At 42.8% G+C, this 16111-nt stretch overlaps 1 protein-coding gene across 1 annotated transcript; it reads left to right on the forward strand.

The window, feature by feature from the left end:
* The first annotated feature begins 628 nt into the window (after positions 1-628).
* Positions 629-12629, forward strand: brpf3b (bromodomain and PHD finger containing, 3b). Its single transcript, XM_076092688.1, has 13 exons — positions 629-977; positions 2067-3628; positions 3809-3971; positions 4153-4284; positions 4693-4821; positions 5668-5980; positions 8511-8804; positions 9479-10078; positions 10312-10393; positions 10477-10565; positions 10779-10873; positions 11010-11164; positions 11352-12629. The coding sequence occupies exons 2-13, from the start codon at positions 2091-2093 to the stop codon at positions 11533-11535; spliced, it is 3774 nt and encodes a 1257-aa protein (XP_075948803.1). The 5' UTR covers positions 629-977; positions 2067-2090; the 3' UTR covers positions 11536-12629.
* The last annotated feature ends 3482 nt before the right edge of the window (positions 12630-16111 follow it).

Below are 16111 nucleotides of genomic sequence, written 5' to 3' on the forward strand. Positions count from 1 at the left end.
TTAGTGCAGAACAGGTGTGAAATTTCCACTCCACATGTAGTTCAGAGTTATATTTTGATGATTTTGATTGAAAATTACACATTTAGAATGCATAAAGCTGTACTAAGATCCATACATTGTTATCATTGGCCCTGTTGAGTCGCTTGCGCGCGAAAATCATGACGTGGTGACGTCAAAGGGGCGGGCTAAACGTATCAAACTGCTGCTATCAAGGTAACGTTAGCTCACAGGCTACCATGAAAGCGGAAGTGAGCTAATTTGTCGTCAAAATAAAATAACTTAATGATATAAATATGAGTAGAATGACAACTAATTTTGCACAGCTATATGATCAATCAAAACTGAAAGTCAAGCTTTCCATTCCAATCCATTATTCTAAGTAAGTTCTTGAAGAATACACCAGGAGAAAATAAACGAACACTGAAAATGATATGCCCTATGTTTGGAATGGATCAAACATCTCAAGAAAATGTGTTACAACAGGAAATGGTGATAGAGGGGGAACATACGATTTAATTCCGAGTCTTATTAATTGTGACACATTGAAACACTGTGCCCCAATAAGGAGTTTATTTTGAAACATGTATCCGGAAGTTCTATGTTTTTACTCGGGCTAGTATCGATTTAGCACATACTCAGGACTCCAAACTGCTAGCCGAAGGATGCTAGTATTTCTCCTTCTCACAACATTTAGTCGATAATGAGATGTTTCTCATATTATTAATGCAAATATATCACCTGTGTTCTCAGTAAACCTTTGTGTGTGACTGCTTGCCCTTCAACCGCCTTGTTGTGAAGAAACGGAAGCGGTATAAAATAGCGAAATATACCGGTTGTGCCAGAAAACTGTAGCTTGCTGGTAGCAGTTAGCTTCGAGAGTACAGCAAGTGAGGCGGCTGGCTGGGCAACCATTACTGTAGAAGCGGCTTCAGACCGCCGGCTGTCGAGCTACCTGTGTCAGTCAGTTGCCATAATAGGTAAGATGCCTTAAGTTTGCTACGTACTATTTCTTTATTATAGAGTGGCTCAGAACTCTTTATCTATTTTGAAGATGGCAACCTGTTCCGCTCATTGTCAACGTTAAAATACAACAAGGCAGCTGAAGTTAGTTCTGCCTATCTTTTAAAGTTAGCAGGTTAGCTCGTGATATCTGTAACGTTAACTAATGCTACTTCTCTCTGTACTTTTATGTCAAGATACGAGCACTGTTACAATGCTGTGCCTTTCTCATCCCGTTTGACAAGATTAAGAGATAAAGCACCGCTATAGCATTCATTTACATAACTGTAATTTAAATTGTATCCGAAGAAGAGCTTTTAGTTGTGTTTAAAACTGTAAATATGGCTGACATTTTACTCCCGAAATAATGACTCTGATCTGGTATCCTTAAAGCTGATTGGTTCTCGGGTGGATCAGTCAAGCCTTCCTGAACGCTGATTGGATGTGCCCTTTGTGTCGTTATTCGGCTGTGGTTGAGTCTAGCACTGATAGTAGCTAGTTGCCAACAGTGAGATAAAGTCGAGAATCATTTTTCTTTTCTTGCCGTGTATCTATTGACAGTGAAGAGTGACCCTCATTTTGTGTCCGTTAGCTGTCAATACTTTGGCGTACGCATTTACCTAATTACAATGAGTAAATTATAGTTTTGCGAGTTGAGGTGTGTGAAGGAATGTTAACACTACAGGTGATAGTTACCATAGTCATGCCGAATAACACTGCATTTAAATGCAACGCACAGATAGGGATGCTTTGACTGAGCATTTTAAGCCTATTCAGACCTTAGTGTCATTGCATTGTCACAGCAAAAGCATTCGATTTAGCTTAGTCCTGTAAATCTATAATGATCCCAAGAAGAAGTGAGGCTTGTCCAATACATCTAGCTAGATAAGAATAGGAGATTAATACACAATCAAGATAACAGAAGCAAACGATAACAACAAAATACTACAGCAAGAGTGGAGTTATGGCATAACATTTCACTGTAGCACCACCAAATTTGTATATTTATTATTATTTACAGTCTACAACACCATTTTCTCATATTTTATTTCCTATTATACCAACAGGAGGTAAAGTGTGACTGGTGGCTTATGAGGAAGCCACGTCGAAAAGGCCAGGTGGCCGCAGGAGATGGAACTGATGTCAGGAAGTCCAATGGGACAGTTGGCGGGCGTGGGGGGGCCCGGCAGCGATCCCCATCCCCTTACAGTCTCAAAGCATCTCCAACCAGAGAAACCCTGTCTTACTCCCAGGCCCAGAAGGTGGTAGAGGTGGAACTAGATGGTAGGCTTCATCGCATTTCTATTCTGGAACCCTTGGAGGTTATTACTGAAGATGAGATGATGGCTCAGGACATTATTGAGTGTAATAGCAACAAGGAGAACAGTGAGCAGTCATCACCTCCCACCAGCAGTGCCCAAACTGTCCGCAAACCCATCACGCCCCGGGGCCGCAGGAAAGACTCCAAATGCCCTCCTGTCAAGTCGCCACCACCTTCCAAGAACCGCTGCCCCAATTCTCATCCCCCATCCCCTGAAAAGTTTAACGAATCACACCATCAGCACATGACCCTCCCTGAACCTAAGTTTCATGTGTTAGAAACCTTCACGCCAGTCGAAGCACCTCCTCTGCCCGCGGGATATTACCGTTACATTGAGCGGTTAGCTGAGGAGCAGGAAGCTGAGGCAGAATATGACATGGACGATGAAGACACCGCCTGGCTGGAGATGGTCAATGCTGGCCGGACGTCAGAGGGTTACTCAGCTGTCACACCAGACAACTTTGAGTTGCTGGTAGACCGGCTGGAGGAGGAGGCGTACCGGGAAGCCCGCAGCCGGGCACCCTCTCAAAGTGCTATTGACGATGATGCCTTCTGCTGCGTGTGCCTGGATGATGAGTGCCTCAACAGCAATGTCATCCTTTTCTGTGACTCCTGCAACCTGGCCGTCCACCAGGAGTGTTATGGTGTACCATACATCCCTGAGGGCCAATGGCTGTGCCGCTGCTGCCTTCAGTCCCCTCAGAAACCTGTTGACTGTGTTCTATGTCCGAACCGTGGAGGCGCTTTCAAACAAACGAGTGACGGCCGCTGGGCACATGTCGTGTGTGCCATTTGGATCCCTGAGGTCTGCTTTGCCAACACAGTGTTTCTGGAACCAGTGGAAGGGGTCAGTAACATCCCCCCGGCACGCTGGAAATTGACTTGCTACCTGTGCAAGCAGAAGGGCCGTGGCGCATCAATTCAGTGCCACAAGGCCAACTGTTACACTGCGTTTCACGTCACATGTGCTCAGCGTGCAGGCCTGTTTATGAAGATTGATCCTGTGCGAGAGACAAACGTTAATGGGACTACATTCTCTGTGAAAAAGACAGCATTCTGTGAGGCCCATTCACCACCAGGACAAGAGGCCGTCTCAGATGAGGAGAGTGAAGGGAGAGTGGTGGGCAGCAGAGGGAGGGCCAGCAGAGGACGGAGTGCCTACACAGAGGGCCCTATAACACCGAAAAAAGGCAGGAAGTCTGAAGATGGTGCCAAGCTGGGTAAAAAGAAAGGGAAGAGGGGCTCCGAGTCAACAGAACAACACACGGCTTCACCACAAGTAATAGTGGCTCAGATACCCACAAGCAGGTTAGATTTTATTTTGTTTTGAATATAACAAAATGCTGTGCATCTGTTGTTGAACCAAACGATTTTTGACCAATTTAAGTAAGTGTACAGTTACAAGTAACAGTCTTCTCGTGGAAATGTCTGGACCAATGTTGGTTATGTTGACACTAAGACCAACCTGCATCTATCTCTGTTGTACAGGCTGAATATCATCTGTAAAGGAATCATCTTTCAGAGAAAGAAACCGTTCATGCATAGGCTGCATAATTACTGGTTACTGAAGCGGCAGTCAAGGAGCGGTGTGCCGCTGGTCCGGCGTCTGATCTCTAGCATCCAAACCCAAAGGATTACTGAACAGATCATGGTAGGAAACCTTTCTACGGTCTTGGCTCTCTGACTATTTTTGTTCTCTGATGATAGCATTTTTTGTGACGTTATTTAGCCATTGTCCTCCCAAACAATTTCTAAAATGAATTGATTGCCTTTAGATACATCCGATAAAGTGTTAATACAATACCTCTCAAAGAATGTGTTGTTCTTTGTAGCCTGAGGTGGATGAGAAGGTTTCTGCTGCAAGAGAAGCTCTGAGATATTGGCAGAAGCTGCGGCATGATCTTGAGAAAGCCAGGCTGTTGGTGGAGCTCATCCGCAAGAGAGAGAAACTCAAACGAGAACAGGTAATGTACACGGGAGGAATCTCACAGGCTCAAAAAGGTGGCGACTTACTGTATTTAATTTTCATGCTTTTAACTTCATCCTTTACCCTTTTGATCTTATGAAGGGTACAGAATACTGTGATTATTTTCATTGTCGTTAATTTAATAGTTGACAATTAATCGATTTAATGTTTGCAGTTCTACAGAATGCAGTATTTCAAATCTGAACTTTTGAGGATCCAAAGTACATACATTTTGGGTATTTCAAATTGTAAGGCGTTCACCAATGTAGTCTGAAGATCTGAGATGTTTGAATGGTCACACTTTTCTCTTCCCTTTAGCCTCTTGGAAGTCTGCAAAAACTTTCCTTTGAAATTTGTATGGCTGCAACTTCCACGTATGGTGACATCACATGCATATCCTCTGCAGGTCAAAGTTCACCAGGAAGCTCTGGAGATGCAGTTGACCCCAATGTTGGTGCTGCTCCGCTCCACTCTGGACCAACTACAGGAGAAGGACACAGCCCAGATCTTTACAGAGCCAGTCAACGTCAAGGAGGTGAGACACTCGCTGTTCCAACCCCAGTTGCCAGAGACCAGATGTATGCAAACTGGTTCTATGGAGTTAAGCTGGAGGGCCTGTTGGCGCCGGAAGTGTTTTTTCCCATTTTCCAATTTATTTAAATGATACGCTCAGTGTTACTTGAGTCAAACTTGGGAATCTCCCATTAAATATAAAGACCCTATAGGTAGCTGTTGTTATCACCAGTTATTATTTATTTCACTGTATTTTCTGAGAAATCTGGTTTTGTCCGACGACTCTAAATACTAAAATACCCATGAGCCTCGACTGCTGTTGCTGTGGAGAAGAAGCCAGTCAGAGGCTCAAATCAGGGGTGTAGCAAAATTCAGAGCACAACATCATTGCAATTATGAAGAAAACAGGGCTTCATAGTTGAAATATGTTTCCCCAACAGCATAATCTTTAGGTCCTGCCTGCTGTGAGAGGTGCACATGACAGATTTTAGAGCGAGGTGATGCGATATTTCTTGCCAAAATGCACCTTGGGAAGCGTAGTTAACCTGCCCCCAAAGTTTCTATGTACACAGGCTTATACTTTTTACTTTTTTATCAAAAAAACAGATCTTTTCTTATATAGCTTGTAATCCTTTGTATTGATAATTTAACTGAAAGAGGTTCATGCCCATCAAAGCTGGCAAAGTGTCTGTGGGGAGAAATTAATTGGATTTCTACTTGCGGAACCAGAGCAACCGAAACAGCACCTCCTCTATGTATAATTTATAATCTGTCCAGTTTTGTTACTCTTTTACTAATTTGTATTTTATTTGCCAAAATGTGTCCCTTCTCCTCATGAACTTTTAGAGTTATGTTTTCTTGTCCTCAGGTCCCCGACTACCTGGAGTTCATCAGCCAGCCCATGGACTTCTCCACGATGCGCGCTAAGCTGGAGAGTCATGCCTACCGCTCCGTGGCTGACCTGGACACCGACTTCAACCTGATGGTGTCCAACTGCCTCCTCTACAACAGCAAGGACACCGTCTTCCACCGATTAGCGCTGCGCCTTAGAGACTTGGGGGGAGCCGTGCTGCGCCATGCACAGCGCCAAGCCACCAACACCGGCCTGGACCTGAACACTGGCATGCATCTCTCCGAGTCGCCGCAGAAACGAGACTTTTACAGCTGCACCTGGGAGGACGGTAAGTCACCCTGTGGTACTCGACAGGAAATGTGAACACACGCACACCTGTTTTACTCTAGATAGGGGTCTGTGTGTATCCCTCCTATATGATTTAGAAGCATGGTAAATGATTCAGTACAATCAAGAAACTTTTTGTAAATATTTTGTTATGATTCTATTTCAACGATAATACATTAATGCACTGCAACTCAAAGGTGGTTCAATGGGACTGAAATAGATATGTGCTATTTTTTGTTTGTTGAACATGAATTAAAGTGTGAGTTGTGATTGCGAGTACCTGAATAGAAATTATTACTATTTCAGCTCTTTTTGTTTGAAAGGAATTACCATTTGTATATCAATTACTCCTCACCCTGTTACTGTGATTTTGTGAAGAAAACTTAGTTTTTCCTGCCTCCACGGTGAATAGAGAATAAGAAAAGAATTGAAGCATTCATTAAACAGCAAAACTATATCAAAACATCCGTTTACAAATGCTCTCACAGCTCTTGCAGTTTAATCCAAGTCTCATTTATCACATGCATCTTCGCTAAAGCCTTGTAAATCATTCGGGATTCGTCCGGACTCACACGGAAGAGTAGCTTTTCTGCGCACGTGTGAGACTGTTTATGCTCATTTTAAATAGTAAAGTTTTTGCGAAGCTGCATTTGGGAAGTAGTGAGAATATTACTGGATAAATGAGACTTTGACTATTCTGCTCGAGTCGTGTGAGAGTTTGTAAACGGATGTTTTGATATAGTTTTGCTGTTGTTAAACAGCCCCATTTATTTCAATTCATCACAACGTTTTTTTTTTTACGTTTTTTGATTATTCGTTCACCATGGAGGCATTGGAGAAAAATAGAGTTTTCTTCAAGAACATGACTGGTCATTTTGTGGGAAAGGTTTTCCTTTACGTGCTAAATGAGAACCAAATGCCCCCTCTCCAAAAATGTTTACAGTTTGTGTATAAATATGGGCTGTGGGTGCTTTTTTCACTGAAACCGACTGAGAATATGTATAATAATACGAAATGTTCTTCATGTTCTGTTTCTGCAAATAGCATGAACGTCACCGACAATGCTTGACAGCAGAATAGTGTGGTCACCAGTAAACAGGGTGGTTGCATGTCTTATTTAGTATATGTTGAGATTTCAGGCTGTTCTGTGTGTAGTGGAGTCTGACATTTTCTTCTGGGAAGTGATGGATTTGAATAAGGTGTGAGATTTGGCAGGAGAGGGATGGCTAATATATATTTAACTGGGTCATCATTTTTGAGAACTATTTTAAAAAAAAAGAAGAAAAAAGAATTCAGAATTTGTTTTGGTTTAGTTTGTTCTCATCAATGTAGGTGTTTCTCTGACTCTTGTATCTACTATTGCAGGAGAATTCAATTAAAATTCACGAGGTCTATTTAGAGAGTATTTCCTCAAGCAAAGGTCCAGAACATCACAATAATGTCTCACTTGCGCAATGATTTAGTCCAATATATTGAAGTAGCCAACAGTTGTATTAATGTCTGTATGTAGTCAACAACTGAATAATATCTCAACAATATTTATTGTCAGTTTTCAAGTATTGAACTGGATGAAATATAATACATACATACTCTAATAATAAATAAATGATCTCTCATTTCAAGTAAAATAAGGAATGGATTAAAAAATGTGCATCTTAAAATAAAGTACTTCATTTAAGAAAGATTAACTGAACTGAATTGTCCTGCAGCTTTAAATTCAGTTCATTCAGGTGTGAAGTCATGTCACCCAAAAAAGACACAATATTATATTTTCATCATCTTCTAAAAAGAGAAATTGTATTTGAGATTAACACAAAGGGAAGAATTAACAGATACGAGTCCGTCTATTCATGGTTAAAGACTCTGGTCCCTCTGGTCTCGCTATCCACATTCCTCTTTTTAGAGAACGTCACGTGAAATAACTTCTCTGTCCTCGCGTAACACTCATTTTATGACGGAAAGTTGATCAGAATCCACATATTTGATTGGCTGAGTAGCATCACGTGAGAATATTTATAACGCATGTAATTGGTCGGTGTGTTTCCTGGACCGCTGAACGAGTACCATAAAGGCTATAAAAGCTGCACCGGTTACTATTGAAGCGCTCCGTCAAAAATAAAATCGTTTTTTTTGGTCCAGGGTCCGGATACAACGTCGTCTGGGTCCGGATCCGGACTGCGGTCCGCCTATTAGTGACCCCTGTACTATTGTGTTGCTAGTTTAACACCATGTAGATGTAACTCTGTTGCTGTCTGTGGACAGTGTACATGACAAACTGAAGTGATGAAAGTAAAGCTCTGGCAGTTGTGAGTTGGTTCATTTGACTGGCCTTTGTGGAAAAAATCGACAGCACTATGTTCTGCTCTCTTTTCTTGAGAGCAGAGGCAGGATCTAATTTCTCGTTCGCAAGAGCATTTACTCTTGGGCTGTTGCTCGTCAACTAATCTGTTCAATTAAAAAATATCAGTATTAAACTCATGTTTGTTGTACTTTCGTGGAACATTAGCCTAACCCCTTCTTGTTGTGTCCAGTTGACAGTGTGCTGGATCCAGACAACCGGCTTCATATGACGGTGGAGGAACAGCTGAAGGAGCTGTTGGAGAAGATGGACTTTGTCTCCTCCATGCGATGCAGCGGCGCCCGGACTCGACGGATCCGCCTGCTTCGTCGCGAGATCAACAACATCCGCTACAGGCAGGGCCAACACCACCGCTTCAGCCTTCACAATGGACATCTGAAGGAAAACGACGACGATGATGAGGAGGAGGAGGATGACGACGACAAAGATGCCAAGGCAGACAACGGACTGTCGTCTTCGGACAAAGGTGGGTGATGAAAAGCGCTGACATTTCAACAGTATGAAATTGCCAATGCATAAACCTTTTAAAAGCCTCTATTTTCTATGAGACCAGTTGTGAACATGAGCTAACGGAACATTGTCCTCAGGTAATTGAGCCAGGGTCCCCCCCACGCACCAACCCCAACCACCCCACTGTCTCCAGTCTAGTAAGTAGGGGCCCACAGAGTCTCGTTAGCCATGGCTGCCTCACAACTCCTCTCTCCCAGTGCACTCTATGTCTGCACCTCTTCTGTACATCACTCTCATGGACTCACCACTCTCCATTGGCCACGTACAGTCATGCCATGTCATCCCACTTCTGACTCCAGGCTAGTCCAGTCAAACAGTCTCTTGCTACCGTAGAGGTGCGCAGCACAATACCTGCGATTTGTGTCAGTTGAGTCTTAAAATGCTGCCATGTTATCATGTTGCTGGTGTACAGTTGTGAGAGGAAAGTTATTTATTCACTCGTCTAGATAAGGTCCTCCATATCTGTAGAATACCTCAACTCCCTTTGAGCAGGTTAAACTCTAACCCATTCTGAAGTGACACCATATTCCAGTGTGAATACTACACCACCACATCACACGACATACTAAATGGACATCCGTTTGAAATGCACGCTGAGTGAAATTGAATTGAATTTTTCTCCTCTTCCAGATGACCTTAAATCCACTTCGCCCCCGACGCTGGAACCGACCGGGCCGGCCCCTCCTCCACGACGCGGGGACGCACCTCTGGAACCTCCCACCCTGCGGCCAATCACAGGGGAGCGCCAGTCCCCCAGCTGGCCCTGCAAACGCCTAAAGATGGACAGTGACCTCTCAGACCTCGCCACAGCGAACACGAATTGCACTAAACCACAGGAGCGGCAGATGTCGCCACCCCCTATTTTGCACAGCGAAGGACCGACAGTGGCCAACGGCCTGCCGGAGCTCAGCACTCCTCCGCGGCCCACCACCGGAGTCGGACGACGAACCTCTGTATTATTCAAAAAGGCAAAAAATGGCGCTAAGCTGTTCAGAGAGAGAGACAATCCTTTGCTGAACGGAAAGGAGCAGCAGGACCACAATTCAAGTAACGCCCCGACAGCGCCCAACTCCACAGCCAGTACCCCATCCTCAACACCTGTGTCCACTCCATCGAAGACCCCACAGAAAAGCCCCGGACCCCCCACCCTCAATGAACAATGGACCCCCAGTCGGTACATGTGCTCAGATAGTGAGCTGGAGAAGACACCAAATCATACACTGGAAAGTGGTGAGAGGCTTTATGTAGTTACTTGCATTAGTTTAGGATCCTCTACCCAGAGCTACTTAGAACTGACTACCTGTGGCACTGAAGACCTTCATTCGGATGTGTCCACATAGGGAATTGTTAGAATGTGCTGTACTTGTCATCCCTCTCCTTCAAGAGATGAAAGAGCAGTCTTCAATTTGTCTTTATCCATTTTCTTCTGAGATTGTTCTTAGATTTCTCTCACTTGCTTTCAGGACTGACCAACGGCTTCAATAAGCACAAAGACGGCGGGTCCGACTCCGAGTACAGCCCTTGTCCAGTCCTGCACAAAGAAATGTAAGACATGGTGCATCCGTTGTCAGTGGTTGTTTGATTATGGTAATGATTGACAATTCATTGACAATGACATTGTCTTACAGTAGCTCGCCACCCAAAAGAAGCCTTGGGAAACCAGCTCTTTCCAAAGTTCCCTTTCTGGAGATAGTCAATGGAGACTCTGATTATACTGGTATGCTTTTTTCTTATGTTTGTTTTGTTAAAAATGTCTAAGTTCACATGAATTTAAATAGCAGTCGTACCATTGTTATCCTCTTTTCTCTCTCTTCTGCTCACAAATGTCTCTTAAGCATCAGACACTCTAACCTCATTGGAAATGCGTGTATGTCCCATTCGTTTTCTTCTTATTCATAAAATCATTTCACCGTCTGCTGCTGTTTTGCAGGCAACGGCAGCCTAAGGACTGAGGCTGGGAAGGAGCTGGAGTCCCTAGATCTGGTGTGGGCCAAGTGTCGGGGATATCCCTCCTATCCTGCTCTGGTAGTCCCTTATTCTTCTAAATGTTTATGAAGCACCATCTAATAAATACGGAGTTTCCTAAGACCAGCTGTGTGAGAGTGCGGTGCTAGAAACAGACCTAAATTTCCAGCGAGACTTGACTGTGTGTTGGTTTCAGATCATCGACCCAGAGATGCCCGAGGAGGGCATGCTGCACAACGGGGTGCCCATCCCTGTCCCACCCAAAGAGGTCCTCTGTCTGGGGGAGCAGAGGCAGGAGGAGACCAATGAGAGGCTCTACCTGGTGCTCTTCTTTGACAACAAGCGGACATGGTGAGGGTCAAACTGACACGCTCAAATGTACCTGATATCCACCATGAGGTCAGACTGCATTTCAGCTGGGTGAAATGTCCAGTCAAGGAGGATTAGAATTAAATAAAATGAGCGTAGTTTTATATATTGTAGTTGATGCAAACAGGTCTAAAGCAGTGAAAGTGGTCATGTGTTTTTGGTACTGCAGGCAGTGGCTCCCACGGGACAAAGTGACAGCCCTGGGTGTCGACGACACAGCGGACAAGCTGCGCATAATGGAGGGTCGCAAGTCCAGCATCCGCAAGTCTGTCCAGGTGGCGTACGACCGCGCCATGATCCACCAGAGCCGAGTCAGCCACAGCCACGGCTTTGTCGTCTCCAACTACCTGTAGAGGGCAGCGGTGAGCCCTGTGTGCGCCCACAGTCAGCCACTATGCATTTCTGTTTGGTTCCTAAAGCAGCAGGTGGTCCTACTGCGAGTTGTTAATTTGTATTCACGCTGTGGTCTAAAGAGAGGCTCCTGCACCGCACGGAGTCCTGGACTGTAGTTCGTTACCAAACCACTAGTGTCTGAAACACAGAGCGGTGCTGTTTGTTTGCCTTCGTGTCGTCATGGAGCTCTGGATGTGAATGAAGTTACCTTGAGGTCCCACCTCCTGGATGTGTTGAAGCCGTGTGTCTGGATCAAATGTAAAAGAATTCCCCTCCGTTTCGTTTAATGCTACTGCCAAGGAATCAAATTGTCAGAAAAGAGATTTGACATATTTATATGAAACGCAGAAGACGAATGAATGGATCACTGCCATCTTTTATACAATAGCTTTTTACATTTTAATCTTTTACAAAGACACTTGTATATTATAAAGGCACACTTTGTGTACATATGTATGTTTCATTATCAATTTTTAATTTAATGTTGCTGTTTTTAAAATGCGTATTTCAATCAACCCACAAGGGGCAAAGCGAGGCTGTGTGTATGTGGAGATGAAATGATTCCTGGCTTGCTGCAGTGTACTTGGCTTGTCTTTGATGTAATTTCATTGTGCTGTGTGTGTGTGTGTACATTCAGAGCATACAACACAATGAGCCAATTGTTCTTTATATTTGAATTCTCTTTTTGATACAGAGAGAAATAATTTATTTATGGGATACAGAACTATAGAAAGTTATATTGGTTAAAGTTGAGAATTAAATCTTATTTAAAACAAATGGAGTGAAGTTTAAAAAGACATGCGGCCAACATTTTAACAGATAACTTCACATTTGGTTTGGTGGTGATTTTACTCAAGACCAGCCGCCATCATTCACTGTTGACCCCCAGAATATTTTATTTATTGTCGAGAGCCCCATTTTATCAAATGGAAAAATACACCTTTATAAGCTTGTAATACCTGCATATTTTACCTGCTCACCAAATATTTTGTCAAAACAAGTATTTCCACATTTTGGGAAATCAATGCTCTATTAAAAGACTTTTGGGATACTTGACTGCAGTTTTGTTTTTTTCTTTTTACAACCAAAGATGAGAACAGCCATTGTTCAGTGTCATTTAATCACGATCACTTGGAAGATATTTAAATGCTTTACAAGCAACGATTCAGAACGTTAGCTCAAAAATGAAAGTGGTGAAAGTGATGTCGCAGGTTTTCAGTCAGAAAATTCTCTTTTTTTGCTGATGAACTGCAGCTAGCACAGTCTGCGTTTTATTTACAACGTTCAGCATGGTGAAAAGTACTGTTACCCGTTTAGTCATAGAAAAGACCTAAAAATATCTTTTGGCCAAACAAACGGCAGCAATCCACAAACACATTTCAGTCCCATCACAAGCTAAAATCCAATAATGGCTGCAGAACTGACGTTAACCGAGAAAATGGTGGAAGACTGGTGTGTGTGTGAGACCGAACAATCCAACAGTCTGATTCTAAATCAGATAAAAACTACTTTGTACGCAAACATACAGTATACGTGTTGCATGAGTGAAGTTGTCAGACTGCAGAGCCATTTTAAGTAAAGTCAGACCCTTTGACACAAACTAAGTGAATCATTAGGTGTCATTTGACTATTAAAACATGCTGCAGAGCTCCAGGTGGGTTTATACTGATCATTTACAGTTGCATAGAGGTTGTGTATGTCTTTTCTTGACAGCTGATTGGCTTATTCTAGACCAAGCGTACAGATTCCGTAACTCGCCCAAATCATTCACAGAAGACACCCTTTAAAAAAAAATCAAAACAATGCGATTTATTAACATGAAAACATACAACAGGAAAATACAAAATCCTCGGTTGAAAGGCAGCAAGACGAGCAGTCCCAACACCAGAGGCCTCCATCTTCGACTGCTGGCACAGGAGTTTTAAGCAGTCCAGTCCCATGCCCAGTGCACCTTGTTCAGCACAAACCTGCAGAGCTGCAAGGACAACACACGCAGCAGTAACTTATAAGATTACTTTTTTCCGACACTTTACTTTGACTTTTTTTTTTAAATACTATACTATGAATTTCACAACATTTACCACGCCCCACCTTTTTTAATGACTTTTTGACATGCTATACTATGACTTTTTAGATGTGGTATATGACACTTTACGAGGGTTTTTTCGATATACTATACTATTACTTTGTAGGACATACTATGCCATTTCTTTTTAAACACGCTATACTATAACTTTTTTCGAAATGCTATACAATGACCTCGTTGAACCTCATTGAATACACCTGCACTTTACCCCGACTCTTTTTAATATACTATACTATATTTGTATGCATTATTTTATCACCATGTTTATGACTTTTTCGACATGCTATAATATTACTTTCTTTTTAAATTTTTCGACATACTACACTATTTTTTACTTTTTCGACATGCTATACTATGACTTTTTTATAGTTTTTCTTAACATACTATACTATAGTATGTCAAAAAAAAGTCATTGTAGCATGTCGTTATAAAGTCAAAGTATTTTTTATGTTTCCACAACTACAGGCATGTAGTTACCCAAGAACAAGAAAGTAAAGATAGCGCTTAAAATGCTGTGTGATTAATCACAGCGAGAACATAATTATAATCTACAATATTGCCTGATAGCAAAGTCTATCTAATTTACCGTCCAGTTTGGCTTTCAGTGTTCAATAGACCTGTTCTGTTATGAGACACTTTGCCCAATTTGTTGTATTACAATAAGTTTTGCAGAGACGGGTTGTGTAAGGTTTACAACTCGTAGCTGTACTGAAAGTTTCAACTGAAGAATAAAAAATATATTTGACGAATAATAGAAAATAACTGAGTTTTACACTGTTTTAGAAAATATACTGGATACGAATAGTGCTGGCGAACTAAACTACTGGATCATCGTGGACAACAGAAGAGCCTGAAAAAGGCCCTCAGTCGTCTGCCGATCGAGGAGGAGCACCTGCTGAGGGGAGTGGGCTGTGAGTTGGATGATAACCGTGCAGGTAAGACAACTTTTAGATTTATTTTAGCATTTTTCTGTTTGATACATCCCCTTAAATCCTTAAAAGTGTTCTCAGTTTAGAAACCAGTGGAAATCTTTTTGTAGCCATCGCCTGACATACCTTTCAATAATCTTTTCTCTGAGTTGCTTGGAGTGTTTTGTCTTCATGTTGCAATTGTAGCAGGAATACTGACGAACCAGAGACTGGACCTCCCAGACACAGGTGTTTATACACTACAATCACTTGACACACATCAACTGCACTCAGGTGATCTCCATATCACTAATTGTGACACTGCTGGCATCAACTAGCTGGACCTCTGTTGAATTAGGGCAGTCACTTTAAAGGGGGTGAATATTTATGCAAACACTTATTTTACACTATATATTTTTAATTAATTGACAGTTTGTAAAAATCTGTTTTCATTTTGACATGAAAGAAGCTTTTGTCAACAAAAGCCAATTTATTCTGACCATGATTTCATGTATAAAAGCAACAAAAGGGGAAAACATCCAAGGGGGGTGAATACTTTTAATAGGCATTGTAGGTCTGAATCATGCAAACCGGTCTAAAGCAGTGAAAGTGGTTATCTTCAATCTCTATCTTTAGTACTCTAGGCAGTGGCTTCCACATGACAAGGTGACACCCTTGAGTGCAAACGACTCAGCGGACAAGCTGTGCATAATGGGAGGTCGCATAAGGCCGCCAGTCCAGCATCCGCAAGTCTGTCCAGGTGGAGTACAACAGCGCCATGATCCACCAGTGCCGAGTCAGCCGCAATCACTGCTTTGTCGTGTCCAACTACCTGTAGAGGGCAATGGTGGTGTGTGTGTGTGTGTGTGTGTGTGTGTGTGTGTGTGTGTGTGTGTGTGTGCATACACTCACCGTCCACTTTATTAGGTACACCTTGCTAGTACGGGGGTTGGACCCCCTTTTGCCTTCAGAACTGCCTTAATTCTTCGTAGCATAGATTCAACAAGGTGTTGGAAACATTACTCAGAGATTTTGGTCCATATTGAGGTGATGGCATCACGCAGTTGCTGCAGATTTGTCGGCTGCACATCCATGATGAGAATCTCCCATTCCACCACATCCCAAAGGTGCTCTATTGGATTGAGATGTGGTGACTGTGGAGGCCATTGGAGTACAGTGAACTCATTGTCATGTTCAAAACACAGTTTGAGATGATTTGAGCTTTGTGACATGGTGCACTATCCTGCTGGAAGTATAGCCATCAGAAGACGGATACACTGTGGTCATAAAGGGATGGACATGGTCAGCAACAATACTCAGTGGCGTTTAAACGATGCTCAATTGGTACTAAGGGGCCCAAAGTGTGCAAATATGCCCCCCACCATTACACCACCACCACCAGCCTGAACCGTTGATACAAGGCAGCATGGATCCATGCTTTCATATTGTTTATGCCAAATTCTGACCCGACCATCTGAATGTCGCAGCTGAAATCGAGACTCATCAGACCAGGTTTTTCCAATCTTCTAGTGTCCAATTTTG

Source organism: Anarhichas minor, unplaced genomic scaffold (genome assembly GCF_050575085.1).
Source record: "Anarhichas minor isolate MPS153535 unplaced genomic scaffold, ASM5057508v1 ptg000003l, whole genome shotgun sequence".
NCBI classification, from domain to species: Eukaryota; Metazoa; Chordata; class Actinopteri; order Perciformes; family Anarhichadidae; genus Anarhichas; species Anarhichas minor.

Coding starts and splice junctions, on each gene's coding strand:
- brpf3b (XM_076092688.1), top strand. CDS start 2,091: ATGAGGAAGCCACGTCGAAAAGGCCAGGTGGCCGCAGGAGATGGAACT. Junction 10,079..10,311: donor AAATCATACACTGGAAAGTG/GTGAGAGGCTTT, acceptor ACTTGCTTTCAG/GACTGACCAACGGCTTCAAT. Junction 10,874..11,009: donor ATCCCTCCTATCCTGCTCTG/GTAGTCCCTTAT, acceptor TGTTGGTTTCAG/ATCATCGACCCAGAGATGCC.